The 19,286-nt window shown below is 39.7% G+C and overlaps 1 protein-coding gene across 3 annotated transcripts in view; it reads right to left on the reverse strand.

The window, feature by feature from the left end:
- Window positions 1-19,286, reverse strand: part of peli3 (pellino E3 ubiquitin protein ligase family member 3) — a 96,120-nt gene that overhangs the window by 9,608 nt on the left and 67,226 nt on the right. For all 3 annotated transcript variants that reach the window (XM_039769157.1, XM_039769156.1, XM_039769155.1), the window contains exon 6: window positions 14,794-14,982. In XM_039769157.1, coding sequence (XP_039625091.1) covers window positions 14,794-14,982 — 189 coding nt within the window. The remainder of the gene's footprint in view (window positions 1-14,793; window positions 14,983-19,286) is intronic.

The following is a 19,286-nucleotide window of genomic DNA, read 5'->3' on the forward strand; positions in this document are numbered from 1 at the left end:
AACCTAATTTTCATTCTGCTTCTCCGGGTGTTCTGGTTATTTAACTGATTATTTGTTAATCTGACACTGAAGTCGTTGCTGCTTTCATCATCCTGGGTGTCTGCTGTGCTGGTTGTCACTGTTAGGGAGCAAACTACACAGGAAAAGGGGAAAACAACAGGAAAATAACAAAAGAGAGGTAAGCATTTATAACTTTAGAAAAAACCGAAGTATTTCTAAATGTCTTATAAATGCAAACACCATGCTGTTGTGTTTTTCTGAATGCAGAATAAGAGACGAGTTAAAAAGACCAGCTTATTAAATGAGATCAGTTGTTATCGGTTATTATGGCCGATTGTGAATCTGGGTGGAACAAAAACCTGCAGCCACAGAGTTTGGGAACCATTGTTGTAAAGACTTCGAGCTACACCATTTGTATGAAAACGTGCTATAGAAATAAACGTCGTTGTTCCACAAAGAACTTTAGTGTTTTCTTATCATGCCAAATATATGATCGTCAAACAGAAGACATGGCTCAGCACACACTACGGCCACTCGGGTCACTTTTTAAGGTGTCGGTCCTGGTCATCCTTCCGCAGTTTGCCTGACGGCTGCCACCACCCTGCTCGATTCTTTCGTATTTTCTACTGACTTGATTGTTGCACGTGGGTAGAAAGCACATTTGCATCTCCACGTGTGTTCAATGTGATCAGTAGCAGTGCGGTTTGTGTGCGCCATCAGCAGCGTGTTTAAACATTTTTTTTTGACATGCAGCTGTAAACAGATGCAGATTACTTCACCTACAAATGTTCTCCTTTATCCCGACTGCTATTCTCAATTGACTTTTTGTACCGAGTGTAATTATTTCAGTCAATGCTCATGTTGGATTAGTGGCGGCTGCTGGTAGCTTTTCTAAACTACTAAAAAGCCCAGAAGGGGAAAAGCCGATAAAGAAAGCAGAAAGTTTTTAAGCAAAACATGAGGCAGAATATGAGATTGTGATGAGCAGAGGGGTGCCTGCACGGCTGTAGTTGTTTGCTGATAAACCTAAACAGTGAATTCATGGACAGACTTTGCTGGGCTTCATTTATATGAACAGTTTGAAATGTTGTTGTTTTCCTGTTAGTTTAAATGAATCTGTTTCTTCATGTGTACTCCTCATATGACTGCTAAAGTTTTACAGTTAGGAGACCCGGGTTCGCTTCCCAGGTCCTCCCTGCATGGAGTTTGCATGTTCTCCCCGTGTCTGAGTGGGTTTCCTACCACAGTCCAAAGGCATGCAGGTTAGGTGCATTGGCGATCCTAAATTGTCCTTGGTGTGTGTGGGTGTGTGTGTGGGCCCTGCCCTGGGATTTGCTCCTGCCTTGCGCCTTGTGCTGGTTGGGATTGGCTCCAGCAGACCCCTGTGTTAGGATACAGTGGGTTGGAAACTGACTGACATTTTACCTAAGAAGTTGTCACAGCACTCTGGAATTTGCTGTACTAAAATAAACAGGACAGAACAGAACTGAAGATTCCAGCCCTCACCCGGTATGTAACTGTGGTGTAGCGGGTCCACAGCTCATGTAAAGAGCCGCCTTTTTAAATTAATAATCACCGTGCTCGCGGCTTAGAGAGGGAGCATGGAGCCAAACCCGCATCGTCACACTTGGTGGCAGCAGTGGGATGAGCTAGAAGTGGGGACAGAAGAGGGGACTGAGCAGCAAGCGGGATTGGTGACAGACTTATAAAGAACCCACTGACCCAAGCCGGAGGAAGACATTTAATGGATGGAGCTTTTTATGACATTTATTTATTGATGGTTTTATTGGTCTTTTAAAAGTTCTTATTCTTTTAATGTCCTGTTTTTACGAAAGGGGGGCTTGGGTTGGTTTTACTGTGGGGATTGTTTTAGTGCTTTTATTGTTTTAGTGCAGTGTAGGTGTAGTGTGGCCGAGCTGTGGACCTGGGCCGCCAGTTGCACTGGGTTGGCAGTGGCATGGAGCCTTCCCGTGTAACTGGTGGCTTATGGGGGGTGGAATGTGGTGTAGCGGGTCCACAGTTCACGTAAAGAGCCACTTTTTAAATAAATAATCACCGTGCTCGCGGCTTAGAGAGGGAGCATGGAGCCGAACCCGCATTGTCACAGTAACGTGTTATTTTTGGCAGTTTGTCACCCCTCTAGGCCAACTCAGGTTCTGATTCCAAACCTAACTCTACCCCGTCAGTGTTTACTTCAAACTCTTGAACATCTTGAGTCCTCCTTCACTTGTGTCCTCCACCTACGCTCAGTCCGGACTCGTCAGCTCCCTACGGGGCTCACTCTTCTCTTTACTGGGCAGTGGGGTCTTGTTCACCTGACCTTTGCAGGCTACCTCTGCCCACCCAGGGAACTGGAGGAGCTCCATTGAATTTCTGCAAGTTCTTCCTGGCTGCTCTTCCTTCTAGGACCCAACATTTTAACTGTGGATTTCAGTCTTTCACTGTGGCCCAAGGCAGGTGTCAATGCTCTCCTAGGCTCAGTGACCCCTGAAACTTCACAGAGAGACTCCCCAATTTCTTTTTTATAATCATAGAAATAAATCACAGGTGGGTGCCAAAACTATGAAATGCCTACTCGTTAATTGTCCCAAACGTGACAAAACTAAAATAGGGTCGTCACATCTTAGTCATGAAGCTGTAAGCACACAAAAGAAACACAGACGGATATGCAATTACCTGTTCTGGCTTTGGTTCCTAAGAAGCAGCTGGAAACCATGAGGCTTCAAAACCTGAGCTGTAACCCGAGCTGACAATGAGGGAAAGAGAAAAAAAAATAAAAATGGGCTGCAGTTACAGCCGCTGCCTTCAGATTAGGCTGTCTGTCTACAGAGGAGTCCACACCAGCTGCTGTAGTGACAGTTTCACAATGTCCACGGTCACCTAACCACTTCACACTCGTTCAGCTGCTTCATTTTCTAAGATCTACTCACTTAACCAGCCCCGGATGGGACTCCATCACAGGAAACAATGACACTGTCTCAAAAGCAGCAGAGTGCACTAGCTGGCCTGTGCTTGTGTTTATTATTATTTTTCTTACTAGGGGGTTTGTGCCCTCCTCGTTTTGCTCACCAACCCCACAGCCCAGCCTGTTGTACGCGTGCCAGCCACTTTGTGTCTCTGCCACTCGTGTTGTGAAGAGGTTGGCTGAATGCACCCCAAAACCCCCTCTTGAACGGTGATACAATGGCAAACAAAGTTTTTTTTTTTTACCTCCTCTTTGCACAATTAGCTGCTGCCGCCGTGCCGCATGATCTGCATTTTGTGTGGCGCTTTGAACGTTTAAAAGCCTATACAGCAGTTGTCCTACTCTTTGTCTTTTATTTCCGGCACCGGCCGTGGTTAAATCTCTTGGCACAAACTCTCATCTCATGGTATGTGAGTTCTTGATATTTTTTAGTTTATAATTTCAAAACGGAATCTTCTTCTTTCGGCTGCTCCCGTTACGGGTCGCCACAGCGGATCATCTTCTTCCATATCTTTCTGTCCTCTGCATCTTGTTCTGTTACACCCATCACCTGCATGTCCTCTCTCACCACATCCACAAACCTTCTGTTTGGCCTTCCTCTTTTTCTCTTGCGTGGCAGCTCTATTCCTTAGCATCCTTCTCCCAATATACTCAGCATCTCTCCTATACACATGTCCAAACCAACACAATCTCGCCTCTCTGACTTTGTCTCCCAACTGTCAAACTTGAGCCGACCCTCTAATGTACTCATTTCTAATCCTGTTCATCCTCGTCACACCTAGTGCAAATCTTAGCATCTTTAAGTCTGCTACCTCCAAATCTGTCTCCTGCTTTCTGGTCAGTGCCGCCGTCTCCAACCATTATAACATAAACTGGTCTCACTACCATCCTGTAGACCTTCCCTTTCACTCTTGTTGATATCCATCTGTCACACATCACTCCTGACACTCTTCTCCACCCATTCCACCCTGCCTGCACTCTCTTTTTCACCTCTCTTCCACAATCCCCATTACTCTCTACTGTTGATCCCAAGTATTTAAACTCATCCACCTTCGCCAACTCTACTCTTAACATCCTCACCATTCCACTGACCTCCCTCTCATTTACACACATGTATTCTGTCTTGTTCCTACTAACCTTCATTCCTCTCCTCTCTAAAGCATATCTCCACCTGTCCAGGGTCTGAAAATCTAACAACATCACATTAAAGTTCGATAAATTCTGAAAAGAATGATACCAAACATATATATGTAGGTTTTAAAATAAGCCCAATTTAAAGCGTGACAAAAAATGTGACATAAAATCGTCGAACTTTTAGGCTTAGGATTTTATATATAGAGTAGATTTAAATAGATACCTTTATGATGATATACAAATCACACCACAATATACGCATTCAATATAAATTATATTTACTGCATTGTTGACCACACAAAAGCCAGAGTGTGTCCATTGAAGACTGAAATATGCAGGAGAGTAGGAGTCTTAGGTACGCTTTTTTTGGAAATCAAGCCGGTCGACCATCCAGTGTTGTGTGTGCACTCATTTATGTCTCTTTTACAGTAAAGCTTTTTGGGAGCAAAACCTTTAATGGCAGAAGGCTGAAACTCATCCATTTGCTTTCTACCCATTTTATAAGGAGCCAGTGCTCCTGTGACATTTCTCATACAGTCTTCCCTTGGCAGTTGTTCTTCTATTCCTTTTGTCACCACCAGGGGTCAATGGTGCATAATGTTAGGCACACTGTGCTGAGGTGGCCGGCTTTATTCTCACCCAGACATTTTCTTCTTTTTTTTGGTGTGGTAACAAATGAGAGAATGCACTGTAGGCTACTTAATTTGCTAGTAGGCCACTAAAGTTTGTAGAATATGATAAGAGGACCGTCTATTTCTCCTAGTGTGACAGGGTGACTAGGGATGTTAATGATCTTTTTGTTCTATTACTTTGATAAAAGTTTGGTGAATTAAATGTAAGCAGGCAAATGGTGGCTCCGTGGTGCAGTGGTTAGTGTGCAGTTCCCTGCTTCGTTTTCTTCTGTCCGTTGCGTTTTCTCCATGTCTGTGTGTTTTCTGTTTTTCTCCTGCATTCTGGAGACTTTTAACTATAAATTAATATGACGTGAGTGTGTGTGTGTGTTTAAGAAAGTGTCTTGTGGTTGTGGTGGTGAGGATAATTCATTTTACTTAATGTACAATTAAGAATTGGTTCACTTCCTAAATAACTCATTACTGATGAAGAATAATTCTTTTATTTTGTGCTTTAAAAGACATTTTTTCCAAGTGCATTCCCCTTCTGTGTCTACCACTATAAGAATAGTAGGAGGTTTAAAGACCCGGCCTCGCCAAAATGAAAGCCTGGCTCCTCAATCAGTATGACTGTGGTTAAGAGAGCACTAACAAGTTCAACCATAATTTGGATCCGGTATTGTAAATTACAAGCATCAAAGTAACACTGAAAGCAACCCAGCCCTGCAGCAGTGATTAATGTGAACCTTAAGAGCGTGTTTTTATTCTCACACATTCACTTCTAATTCCCACAAGTAGAAAATACAGAAAGTAAAGCAAATCCTCTACCCTCTACCCTTTATAAAGTTGTGATCTGTCAGTTGAGACAGTTTAATTACACCTTCACAGTTCCATGAAAATGTCTGCAAACATGTCAAGAGTCACCTGGATATCTGCATTAATTACTCATAAAACTTGTAGTTGTTGAGCAAGTCTGAGGAGCAGCTAAATGGACTCTTTTATGGATGTGTATTGCTGCTAAAGAGTGCTCTACCAATTACTAAATTAAGTGGTTCATATACTTCAGACTCTGAATGTTTGAAGAGTGTGCTCCCTTTTGACGAGAAATAAAATTGGTTTGCTCTCACGACAAAGATGTACGAGGGTGTGAGATACAAAAAACACAAATCGGTGCAAATGTCACTTTGGAATAGTTTGGTTAGTACCGTGTGGTCATGTAGGCACAATACATAGAAAAACAAGGCAGTGTGCTCCGTGGTTACTCTCTCAGGTGGGCATTAGAATTTCAATCTCTTGGATCAATAGCGTGAGTTTTCTGCATTCGACATATACAACGACATTATAAAATACCGGAAATTATACGGTAAAATCAAGCCCCGACTTATCTGCGGGAGAACTTTAAAACGCAAGTATACACTCACCTAAAGGATTATTAGGAACACCTGTTCAATTTCTCATTAATGCAATTATGTAATCAACCAATCACATGACAGTTGCTTCAATGCATTTAGGTGTGTGGCCCTGGTCAAGACAATCTCCTGAACTCCAAACTGAATGTCAGAATGGGAAAGAAAGGTGATTTAAGCAATTTTGAGCGTGGCATGGTTGTTGGTGCCAGACAGGCCGGTCTGAGTATTTCACAATCTGCTCAGTTACTGGGATTTTCACGCACAACCATTTCTAGGGTTTACAAAGAATGGTGTGAAAAGGGCAGTTTGCGGCAGTCCTGTGGGCGAAAATCCCTTGTTGATGCTAGAGGTCAGAGGAGAATGGGCCGACTGATTCAAGCTGATAGAAGAGCAACTTTGACTGAAATAACCACTCGTTACAACCGAGGTATGCAGCAAAGCATTTGTGAAGCCACAACACGCACAACCTTGAGGCGGATGGGCTACAACAGCAGAAGACCCCACCGGGTACCACTCATCTCCACTACGAATAGGAAAAAGAGGCTACAATTTGCACAAGCTCACCAAAATTGGACAGTTGAAGACTGGAAAAATGTTGCCTGGTCTGATGAGTCTCGATTTCTGTTGAGACATTCAAATGGTAGACTCAGAATTTGGCGTAAACAGAATGAGAACATGGATCCATCATGCCTTGTTACCACTGTGCAGGCTGGTGGTGGTGGTATAATGGTGTGGGGGATGTTTTCTTGGCACACTTTAGGCCCCTTAGTGTCAATTGGGCATCGTTTAAATGCCACGGGCTACCTGAGCATTGTTTCTGACCATGTCCATCCCTTCATGACCACCATGTACCCATCCTCTGATGGCTACTTCCAGCAGGATAATGCACCATGTCACAAAGCTCGAATCATTTCAAATTGGTTTCTTGAACATGACAATGAGTTCACTGTACTAAAATGGCCCCAACAGTCACCAGACCTCAACCCAATAGAGCATCTTTGGGATGTGGTGGAACGGGAGCTTCGTACCCTGGATGTGCATCCCACAAATCTCCATCAACTGCAAGATGCTATCATATCAATATGGGCCAACATTTCTAAAGAATGCGTTCAGCACCTTGTTGAATCAATGCCACGTAGAATTAAGGCAGTTCTGAAGGCGAAAGGGGGTCAAACACCGTATTAGTATGGTGTTCCTAATAATACTTCAGGTGAGTGTATGTGGTAATCACAAAACAAGTAAGAACTGCAGCTATGGGTTTAAATTCGGACTTCTCTGTATTATTAGGATTTGTATTTTTTTGTTTAACTCCAGATGAAAAAGTAAATATGCTAGGGCTGAACGATTAATAATAAATAATAATACTTTTTTTTTTATATAGCGCCTTTCCCATGCTCAAGGCACTTACAGAATATAAGAAAGAACAGTAGGGTATAAAGTATATAGCATTGTACAAACCAAATAAATAAATAAAGAAGATTACGACAGTGAATTCAGAGAAGAAAAAAAAGCCTAACAGACAACACAATTGATGGTTTAGCACACACACACACAGGTTACATGAGCATCTTGACAGAGAGGTAAACTGAGAGAAGGGTAATAAAGTCAAGTAGAGCTAAAAGCCTTAATGAACAGATGAGCTTTGAGTTGTTTTTTTAAAAGAATTCATGGAGTCAGCTGATCTGATTAATTTTGGTAGGTCATTCCACAGTCTGGGAGCTATACAGCTGAAGGCCGTGTCACCCATGGAGTGTAGATTAGTGCGGGGCACAACAAGATTACCAGAATCAGAGGACCTTAGTGGGCAGACAGGCACATAGTGATGGAGAAGGTCACTGATGTAGTTTGGCACGAGGTTATTTAAGGCTTTGTAGGTTATTAGTAGGATTTTATATTCGATTCTGTAAGGTACAGGGAGCCAGTGAAGACGGAGCAGGATGGGTGTGATGTGCTCGCTGCTGCTGGTTCAATTAAATGATTTGAACCCGAAATAGCGATTTAAAACAATGCGATTAGCAAATTGCAAAGGCTTTGATTTAGGACATATGTTATCCAGAGTGTCTGACCAATAGGGCCGTTAGATTGATTGTTGCTATTCAAATGTAATTTGAATTTATTATTAAAAACGTAAAGGCAAAAGCTGACATTCAACTGTAAAAGAACGGTTGTTTAATTTTATCCCCATTATTTTTGGCATAATTTTACATAAAGCTGCAGTGTTTTACAGATGTTTTTGCATTTCACTTCCACAATCGGCCTTTTTTGTCATTTTGAATAGTTAGCTAACTTGTTTTCTTCATTAGTAAAACTCACAGCTAGACCACTTCAAAACATTTGTTTTCCCTGAAATGCTGTGTTCTTTGATCCACAAGACACACTCGTCACTGTCGAAGGGCTTCCAGACCGCAAGGACTATCCATTGATATTTTTTTTAATGAGGAAAAATACTCTTTTGTATAAAATGTACATATTGTACGTAGTTGTAGATTCACAAAGAACCGAATAGGTGATTTTTTTTTTGTGTTTTTCTTTTTCATTGATGGATGCCCTTCTAGCGAGTATGATCACATATCATACCCAAACTGGTTAACTGGCGCAGACATTGCCTTCAGCAGGAGGTCATCATTGTGGACCATTTATAATGACAAAGTATTATGCATTACTTTCAAAACATAATGTTGCAGATATTGCAAAACACCGGGCATTGCCCTGCTCCTTAATTACAGGTCTACGTACCTGATTTTCATATTGGCAACAGAGTTCAGCAAACAGTATGAGCAAAAGTACTAAACAGAGTCGGGACTGAATAACGTGCCAAGTTTGATTACTGTAGTTGAGCTGGGCATGGACAATCCTAACCAAGTTGTAAGGAGGCAGCTCCATATGGGAAACAGTTTTAGTTTGATCTGTGGGCCTGTGTCGCACAGTTGCTACATTGTCTCTTCTGTTTTATTCTGTCTGGCTTGGTGATGATGTACTGTTCTGATGTCAAAGTGTTATTAGTATAGTCTGAAGCACTCGGTTAATATTCTAAAGCCTGCAATGCACTTATTGGCTGGTTTTATTATTTTCAAGGCCTTATTGCTGTTCTTCTGTTAACTCGATTGTGTGGCGTCTGAGCGAGAGGTCTGCTCTGTTGATGTGGGCTCATCTGCTGCTCAAAGTGGCGCCAACCTCTCCTTATAAATCATCTCTTCCAACTAGTGGTTGATTGATTAGCACATCAGCATCTCTGCTGTTCACTTATTTTGAAATCAGTGCTTTCTTTTTTTTTTAAAAAAAAAGTGCAATAGATTCTCTATATTTAAAATTACAAATTCATATTGACTAGTGCATTGCCACAGAAATGCAAAGGCCCACCTTAAGATCAGTCTGGGTGATGGGTTCAAAGGTTTTCCTTTTTTCTGAATGCTGTGATATTAAATGTACCCTGCCGCTGCCTACTGTGCAGTGGGCACCTCCGAAATGTTAGAAGTCTGCTTTCAATCTGCCTGCTGTTTTAATTCTTTCACTATTCTCACACTGTCATGGTCTTACTAACTGACTTGTCTTGATCCTCAGGACATCAAGCATAAAGGCAGCCATGAAAAGGAGCCTAAATCTTTACAAAGCGCACACACTGGGTGAGGGATAAGATTGTGCTTTCACGCCAAACAGGCTCTATGTGCAGCTTAAGCTTGTACATCTAGCCGTCAGTAATAGACTAAAAACTACATGGCGGTGCTGATGCTTCCCTTTTATAGGATGCAGCTACTTGGGATTTTGATTGCTCGTTTGATTTCTTGTCCAAGTACCGCTGGAATTTTTTTTTTATTTTTATAAGTTGGTGTTTGTTCTTGCTGTAGCTGCTGCCATTACTATCGTAGAAAAGTATTAAAAAGTAAGCACAAGCATACATGTTACGCCCAGCATCGTCAACTTAAGTTCAAATATATTCGAATATTTACTTATTTTTCATTTCAATATTCAAAACTTATTTTTTGGCTAATTTGACACCTCTTGTACACAATGTTAACTTTCCGATGCTGACCAAACTGGCTGGCAAATTGTGATGCATTTCAGCCACCAGACTGTTTAGTGCTGTAGTCACGTGTCAGCATACATGTCTAAAACCAGCAAAGGTTGACATGCTGGTGTTCTTGACAAGAAAATCTGTAAAGACCACAATGAATTTTGAGAAGAAGTTGAGATGTCAGTAAAACAAGTTGTGATGGACGGCCGGCAGCTCATCCCGACCAACACATCCAGGCCGCTAGATGGCGTCTTGCCTGCAGCATGGAGGTGCCCCGTATTCCCACCGGGCACAATGGGAGATGGAGTTTGGCTTCACAGCCCTGCTGGGAGACGTGGGGATTTTTATTTTTATTTATTTATTTTCCCTGTACTCCCAAGTCACGGGGATGGAAGAACAGAAGTACTTCCAGGCTGAAGAAAAAAATATAAGTCTTCATCTGACCCGGAAGTGCTATTGAATCACATGGACAGACGGACAGAAGCACTTCCGGGTCAAGGACTATTTAAAGGACTATGGGAAACCCAGCAAGCTGAGTCGGAGTTGGGAGGTAGAGTGACGGAGCTGCTGGGAGAGGAGGATTGATTTTTTGTAATTATTGATTATTGATTTGTACATTGTGGTGGTGGAGGTGCTTAAAGCACAATATATCAAGAAGAAAAGAATTAAAATTATTTCTAGTGCTTTTACTTGGTGTCTTGGATGTTTGTCTGAGGGGTTTAAGGAGCAACAGTGCCCTCTAGTGTCACAAAGTATTATGTTGTTTGGACTCTTCTGCACTATATCTTATAGCGGAAGTGTTTGTGAAAAAAAGTTAAATGCTGTTACTCTCCGAATGAAAGTTTTATTTGAATGTGCAATATTTAAATATTTTGTGTAACATTTAGATTCTATTTCTATTATACAGTATTTATTGATCACTTTTTGAAAATTATTCTGTGGTTTGTCAAGTTATATGTGTACATGCTGGATGTTCTATTCATTACAAATTGTGCAATATGTATGTGCTGCTCCTGAGCCACAAGTCACAGCTTTGGTGACAATTGCTCCTTGTTTGATTGTTCTAAGCTCTTTGCCAATTAAATATGCCATCCTTGCATTAGAATTTAAAACATTATTTTGATGATATCTCTTGTGGTAATGGTCCATCATGTTTTAAATCTATTACACAGTGAATATTGAACTGAAGCTTGACTTTAAAAAATGTACCACAAATCAAATTACAATCGCAGTATCTGTTAGAAAAATTGCATTTACATTTTTTTCCTCAAATCGTTCAGCCCTACAATACTCCATTAGGAGGAGGAGGTTAGGAGTATGCGCTGATCTCCATTAGCTCTAAATCAATAACTTGAAAGGGAAAAAATTAGCCTAGCCTTCTAACCATTTCATTTCTATTAGCAAAGGCTTACTTTTAATTTCATTATTAACAAATCACACTTTTGTTAATCTACATGTATTAATAAATTTCATTATTAATACATTTGGTATCACTTTTATGCAATTTTAATTTAATGTTCATATAAAATATTTCAAGTTACTGTTGCATACAATAAGCGCTTTCACCACCATATTTTGAAGCCTTCCCAGGGCGGATCCGGAGTTGATCCAAGTATGGCATTAAAGCATAGGAGGAGGAAGAGGAGGAGGTTAACATTGCTTCTCACCTGTAGAGGGCCAAGATGGTTTGTTTGGGTGCACTGCAGGTGAGAACTGGTTTAGTCTGGAGCTGCAGACTTGAGCTCCATCCACACTACTATGTCTTCGTTTAAAAACATAAGATATCAGTCCCCTTTGTTCACATAACCCTGGCATTTTAAATCCAAGAAAAATGAGACTTTTGAGAACACTTCTGAAAATGCTAACATTGCAATGTGTGCAGGCAGAAATGTAGTTTAGAATCATGCGTGGATTTCTTGTGCTTATTAAATAGGCCTTTGATGAGTGGATCCTTCTCTTTCCGTGTAATTGCCTGATTAGTCATCCTTCACGGAAGAAAACCACATACACCAGTATAGCCGACATACAGTGGAAGAGTTGCTTTCCATGGTGCTAGTTGTGTTGCTTACCTGTGTGCATCTAAGTTGGATTTTGGACATTTCGAATGCTGCATACATGTGCAAAAAGGCAAATAATTTACCAGTCGCTTCAAGGATTTTTCTGCAGATGCATGCATGCCAGGTGTAGGCAAACATCTAATGTCATATACGTTTTCACTCATTTTTGTGTGGATTCTTTTGTAAGCTATGTGAAATGCTGTGTGGGTGAAGATGAAAATGAGGTAGTGTGGATGTAACCTTAGCGAGTTAAGGTGGAGCACAAGTTTAGTCTTCAGTTGTGTACTAACCATAGGTTGAATTCCTCGTAGTATGCAATTTTCAGGTCATTGCTATTGACTCATTATGTTCATTATTGTGGCTCTTTGAAGAATAGACCTCGCTTTTATACGCAATTAATGCAGAAATCCAGGTATTTGCAAAGGAAATAACATTTGAATGGCGGAAACAATTTATTCACAAAACATACTTCATATGTGCAAGATGATTTACAGGAATGTCTCAACCTGTTCGCCATCATGTTCAACACATGTACCATCTGTGGCACATACATTGTCCACAAAAATGGCATATAAGTATACACATAGCAGTACCATTAGTGTTAACATAATTTTGACTCACCCTATACTCCTGTGCTTTCTAATGAAGTTGATGACATTATGGAAAAGCAAACAAAATAGGAAGGCAACATTAAGCCATTAAAACAAACAAATATTTATTCAACCATGGCCAGGAGCTATGATCTGGAATGAAACTGTTGGTCAATCCTTCACAACTACTCCTTTCTAATGAATCCTATCCTTCCACATTTTCATTCTGTAACTTGGCAGAAGCTGAAATGTTGATAATGTCGCGGTCAACCCAGAAATGCCTGATGGGTTTTTTTTTTCCTCCTTTTCTTTGCCTGGCTTTTATTTTCTGACTTTTCAAAGGTGTGTCTGACATCATCCTAAAAACACCCAACGCCTTAGTCTGAAAATATGCGAGGAAAGAAAGCATTCCCTTTCGAAAACAGTTCAAAACTATGGAAGCCAAGAGAGGACGTGCATTATCGTTATTTTTAAAAATTGTTTCCTCGAGATAAAGGACTAATTTTATCGAGATCTCAAGAAAACGAAACTTAACCTTTGCTCCTGGCATCAGGCTCGCTTAGTTTGCGACGCCTATACAGCTAAAGCCTTGCTAACCGTCTTCTTAAATGACAGACACTAACGTTATTATTTTCTAAACTAAGGCATAAACATATTTCAGCCTGCGTCAGCCCTTGATTGAACAAAAATGTGATGCGCTGATCAATACAGTCCTGCTCTTCTGCCATTTCAAACAGGATGTGGCTTCAATAAGCGAAACATTAAATGTTAGATACAATTATTTCATCATTTTGAAAAAACAAGATCTTTTGTTTAATTGAGATCTCAGTTCAATTATTCAGTTATTTTGAGAAAACAAAGTTTGTTTTCTCAAGATCTCGATAAAATTAGTATGTTATCTCGAGGAAAAATTAAAAAAAATAACGATATTGCATGTCCTCTCTTGACTTCCACAGTTTTGAACTGTATGGCTGGTTTTCTTATAAGGGAATGCTTTCTTTCCTCGCATATTTTCAGACTAAGGCACTCACCTTGGGTGTTTTTAGGATGATGTCAGACACACCTTTGAAAAGTCAGAAAATAAAAGCCAGGCAAAGAAAAGGAGGGAAAAAAAAAACCCATCAGGCATTTCTGGGTTGACCGCGCCATTATCAACATTTCAGCTTCTGCCAAGTTACAGAATGAAAATGTGGAAGGATAGGATTCATTGGAAAGGAGCAGTTGTGAAGGATTGACCAACAGTTTCATTCCAGATCATAGCTCCTGGCCATGGTTGAATAAATATTTGTTTGTTTTAATGGCTTAATGCTGCCTTCCTATTTTGTTTACTTTTCCATAATGTCATCAACTTCATTAAAAAGCACAGGAATACAGGGTGAGTCAAAATTATGTTAACACTAATGGTACTGCTATGTATATACTTATATACAATTTTTGTGGACAATGTATGTGCCACATATGGTACATGTGTTGAACATGATGGCGAATAGGTTGAGACATTCCTGTAAATCACACAAATGTACATTATTGCTAGTAGAATCATTTCATGAAACAGTAATATGTGTGAATGCTACAAGTCTGGTCCTCACTATAACCTGTTCTGTATGCAGCTGTTCTGAGAGGTTGGGTGACATTTGATATGCACAGTGAACACCTCTACGTCTCTCCGTAGCTCCAAGAGCATGTGAGGTCTTCTGAGATGTCTTCATATACTGTATGCTCTAAGCAGGTGATGTGCTTATGTGGACCACCTTGTCTTTTCAGCAACGTTCTCAGCTAAACCAGCAACATATACCATTGTTTTCACCAGGTACAAGAGACTTAAGGGTCACCTACTTCCCTCAAATGCACAAGTCTGACATTAGCACAGCCAATTAAACAAAACATGAATGCAGACTTTATGTTCAAATTCACCAGAGGAAACACCTGATGAGTTTCATTTTCTGCTTTGGCACTGCCTGGTTAAAGGATTAACTCTTATGAGACCATATCCTCCAAAGCACCCAAACACTCACCAGTTTTCCCCTTTGCTGTGCCGAACGGGTCTCTCGAAGGGCGTACACATTCCCACAAACAGAGATCTCGCGCCACACACCCGGGGAGGGGTCATCACTGAACCCACCAGTGGGGTGCATTACCAGGACGCCATTCGTAGTCAAGCCATCCATCAGGCCATCTGAAGTCCGCCACTTTGCTGCCCGTTCCTAGACAGTAGAAGTGAAGAATTAGAGGATTACAATTAGTTAGGAAACAGTGCGCTACCTTTCTGACTGGACACCCATTAGGATAAAACTCTCTTTTGTAGTGGAGTCTGACCCATGCTTTTTTTTACATTCCATATGTTTTTTTTAATGATTTTGAATGTAAGAAAGCATATATTTATATACAGAAAGTAAATTTTGTTTAAAAACACACATATACAAAATGTTTACCACAGTCCAGAAATATTGTGATGCCTTTATTCAAACGTTTCTCATTTTTTTGGCTACTTGTCCTTGTGAGATTACATGATGCTGGCATCACCTCATGCAACCCGACACCATTTCTAGTCAGACAAGAATTCAAATGTACAGTGGTGGCTGAATCATGTTGCCTCTAAACTATAAAATAGGAATTGCCAGGGGGTGACTGATGATTCAGTTACAACTTTTTAACTTAGATTCAAATTTCACATTATATCACAAAAGTTTACAGGATCATCTCATTTTTGCCAGCCAATCACCATGAACATCCATAGTTAGCCTAGTGACTGAACCAGTGCTTACTGGGTATGTTGACTTCAATTGCAATTTCGGCTCATCTTTTTTTTTTATCTTCGCTTTGTGCTGGCTCCAAAGTTTGAGCCTCTCCTCCATTTGCATACTCTGAAACACTTTCATAATATTCTTGCAGCGACTCTAAAGGCTGATAGGGCTGGAAAATATTTATAATATAATATTGATAATATTTTAATTTCAATATTTAATAAAAATTAATACGTAATAGCCAATGTTGCAACTTTCAGCACTTTTACTTCATTTTCCATAACTTCTCCTGAACTTTAAATAAAATCCACTCACTCTCCAGTGCTCTTTTCTAAGCATGTCTGCGTCGACATGTAACCTGGTGATGCCAAGCATGAAAAAATAAAAATAGAGGATCAGAAGAGGCAACGCTTAGATGTACAGCATCTAAAGATAACATATGTTATGGCACATGCAGCGCTTGCAGTGTGCTCTTATGCGTCCTTGGCAAAACAGGTCCCTGCTAAGCAAGGTTCCATAAAATATTCAGCAGTAGAGGGTTGGGGAGTTAAGGAACTGCAGTGACTGCCATATTTCTAAAAGCACGTTTGCCTGCTTAAATTGTGCCCAGAAAATACTCATACTTTGTCAGTGTCAAATCACCACACAAATGGTGTTAGCAGTTCACCCTAATTCACATCAACCAGTAGTGAGACATCCGCGAAACGTCTTAAGATCCCATTCCTTCATTTCACATACTCCCCACTACTAGAACATTACAAACAGGAATAAGAACAGCATCCTTCATTGTGTTTTTCTTTCCTCAAAGTTATGGGGTAAACTGCATTATTTTCATATTGATTTTGTATTTTTGTTTAGTAGGTGAATTTAGCTTTGACTGTGAGAAAGTCTGTCCTTAATGATTAAGTTACGGTGCTGTGTTATCTTGTTTAGTGGTTTTTTTTGTCCTTCTGTACTCACCATTACTTTGCATTTGCCCCCTTAAGAAACAGCACTTTGCAATGTTTAACTTATAAAGTTTTCTAGGTAGAGTGCATCAGTGATCAAATGCAAGTATATCCGGAGTTAAATAAAACACACAACTGTTCCAAAAGATTAGTTAATGTCTATACAATGTTTATCTTTATTTATATATTACCCTTCCTAGCAAGCATTCTTTCACATCTTTAAACTCTGGCATGTGGCATTTGTTTGGGATACAGCAGTGAAAGGCAACCTTTTTCGAGTTGCGGCGCACTAAGTCCAACAATTTTCTTTCGTGGCGCACCTGAGGGACTGCCCATAAATAAAGTTGTGACGCCACAATCTATGGACAATCGCCAATAAAACCAGTTAATTTTACAAATTTGAAACACATTGTATTAATAAAGGAATCAAAGGATAAATCTTAAAATTTAATTCATGTGAACGTTGAGATTGTTTTTCAGCACATATGAGATTGATGCGAGGATCAATGTTCGAAAGACATTCGCGCATTTCCTTGTCAATCATTTGAAGTCTCTCTCGTTTCTTAGACTTCATTTCCGTAAGTGTTTCGTTATCTGTCTTTCCAACATAAAATATATATTTTTAAACATTATCTTTTTAATCAACCAAAAGTTCAAAAACACTACCAATTTTAAATACTGTATTTTACAAAAGTTTTCACGGTGCCCCTAGAAAATTTGCCCAACAATGGGATACAGCGATCCTTCACATGCCATTGTAGATAAATGCAAATTTTTTTAATATACAGTAGCTTCTGTTAATTGTTAATAATTGTTTTGTAATTCTGTTTTAAGAATTGGTAAAAGCTTTTTCAAAATTGTTAACCTGAGCTGTCAAAAGCACTGTAAAGATATTGCATTTTAGTCACCATTTGGTTCTGTTTCATTGTTTATTTTACACCACTCATGCAAATGTCTTCAAACTGAAGAACTGGATTATGTTATTTTAGTATTTGGCATTTGGCACACTGTATTATGTTTATAAAATAGCTAGCAAAAGGATTAGATATACTGTCGTCCTCTGTGACTCTCAAATCAGTCAGAAAAGGCAAGTATATGCAAATACATAATTTGCAACAATTACTGATGATGTCAATTAAAAGAAAATATATTTATAATGTGCACCATGTACTGTACATGTATTATGATCAGTGCTTTGCAAGGAAATGAATTAAGAGCTTTGTCTTTCTTTATATAAAACAGTCAAATGACGAAAAAGAGATAGCAATATTTACTGACTGACAGACACTGATGCCAGCAATGTTCTGAACGCAATGCATTCAAAGGAAAGTCAAAATTAAGTGAAGACCAAATAACATGCTATTTGAGGCATGGCTATTCATGAAATTGTTACATTGTGTGTTTTTAAAACAGTTTCCTTTGCTAGTCTTATATATAAACGTCTACGAGTGGAAGTGTGTGTGTCTCTCTGGCCCGGAAGTGAGAGGCGGAATGGGAGTAAGGGCGAGCACATCGGCAAAACGAAACCGTAGAAGAAAGACAAAGTCGCTTAGCTGCTAACATTGGCAAAACGGTATCCCTTTTACTTTTCCTTCCGCCGCTAACGCACAAGTGATGCAAGCACATCGGCAAAACAAATCCTCCTAGGAGAGAGATGCCCAGAGTAGTTCCTTTCAATTACCTGACATCTCTACATTTCAGTTTTTTTTTTCTGATGATTTCAATAGTTTCTAGGACCCTGGGATTTTTACAGCATGGGCTTACACAGCTAGTATTTTATAATATTAATGTGTCTATAGTAAATATGGTGCTGAACTTTAGTCTTTAAGGTGTTTTGAAAACATATCAAGATTTATCAAATAATGCAGTTTTTTAACTTTCAACATAATCCTACATATCCAGATTGTCGTCACCACACCGTCCTGTCTATGTCAACTAAGCCTGCTCCAGACGAGACACGGGCTCAATCGAGGAACAGTTGTGTGAAGTGATTTGATGCAACAGTCATCTATACAATCCAATATTAAAAGCACACAGAGATGGGCAAATGTGTGCAAATTCATGGGGAGAAATCATCCACACCCTGGGCAAAGATGAAGTTTGTGCAGGCAGAAATGGAAATATCTGTGAGATCGATACATAAAGGCAAAGAAAAAAACAGGGGGGGAAAAGACTACAACTGCACAGTGCTGCACACTGAATGCTTGAATTAGAAAAAAAGCAAGTGCACGTCCTCTGTGCACGACTATAAACAGGCCTTTACTCTTCACTGTGTTTTAGGCATTACAGGATATTCATTGCTTTTATGTTTGTGTGTTCGCTGGCTATCAACTCTTACGCTCTTAAGCAGCCACCACTATATCTAGTGACTTTGATATAATTAAGTCATAACCGTTTGCGGTAAAACTTTACATTAAGTGTCCATAATTACACTGTAACTACTATGTAATTACCTGTATAAGTACAGTGTAACTATGAGTTATTACTCCATACTTACTGTGTAATACAAAGTAACGCTATAGTTAATTACTCAGTTGTCATTGTTATTCCACAGTTAATATAATTACAATGTAACAATTTATCACTGATCCAAAAACAAGTGTACTTACATACTGTAGTTACATTGTATCTGTACTTTCAAAATGTAATAAAAACATCAGGGTATGTAACTACAACTATGTAACAGATGTTCTATGGTCTGGGCAATTGTAGCGGAAAATTGTAGTGATAACTGCATAGGTTTTCAATGATATTTCAAAATCTTTTCTAAATGGTGAAAACGCCTTTGCAAAATGGTTAACACTTTTTCCCAGAATC

The sequence above is a fragment of the Polypterus senegalus genome, chromosome 11 (assembly GCF_016835505.1).
Source record: "Polypterus senegalus isolate Bchr_013 chromosome 11, ASM1683550v1, whole genome shotgun sequence".
Taxonomy (NCBI): domain Eukaryota; kingdom Metazoa; phylum Chordata; class Cladistia; order Polypteriformes; family Polypteridae; genus Polypterus; species Polypterus senegalus.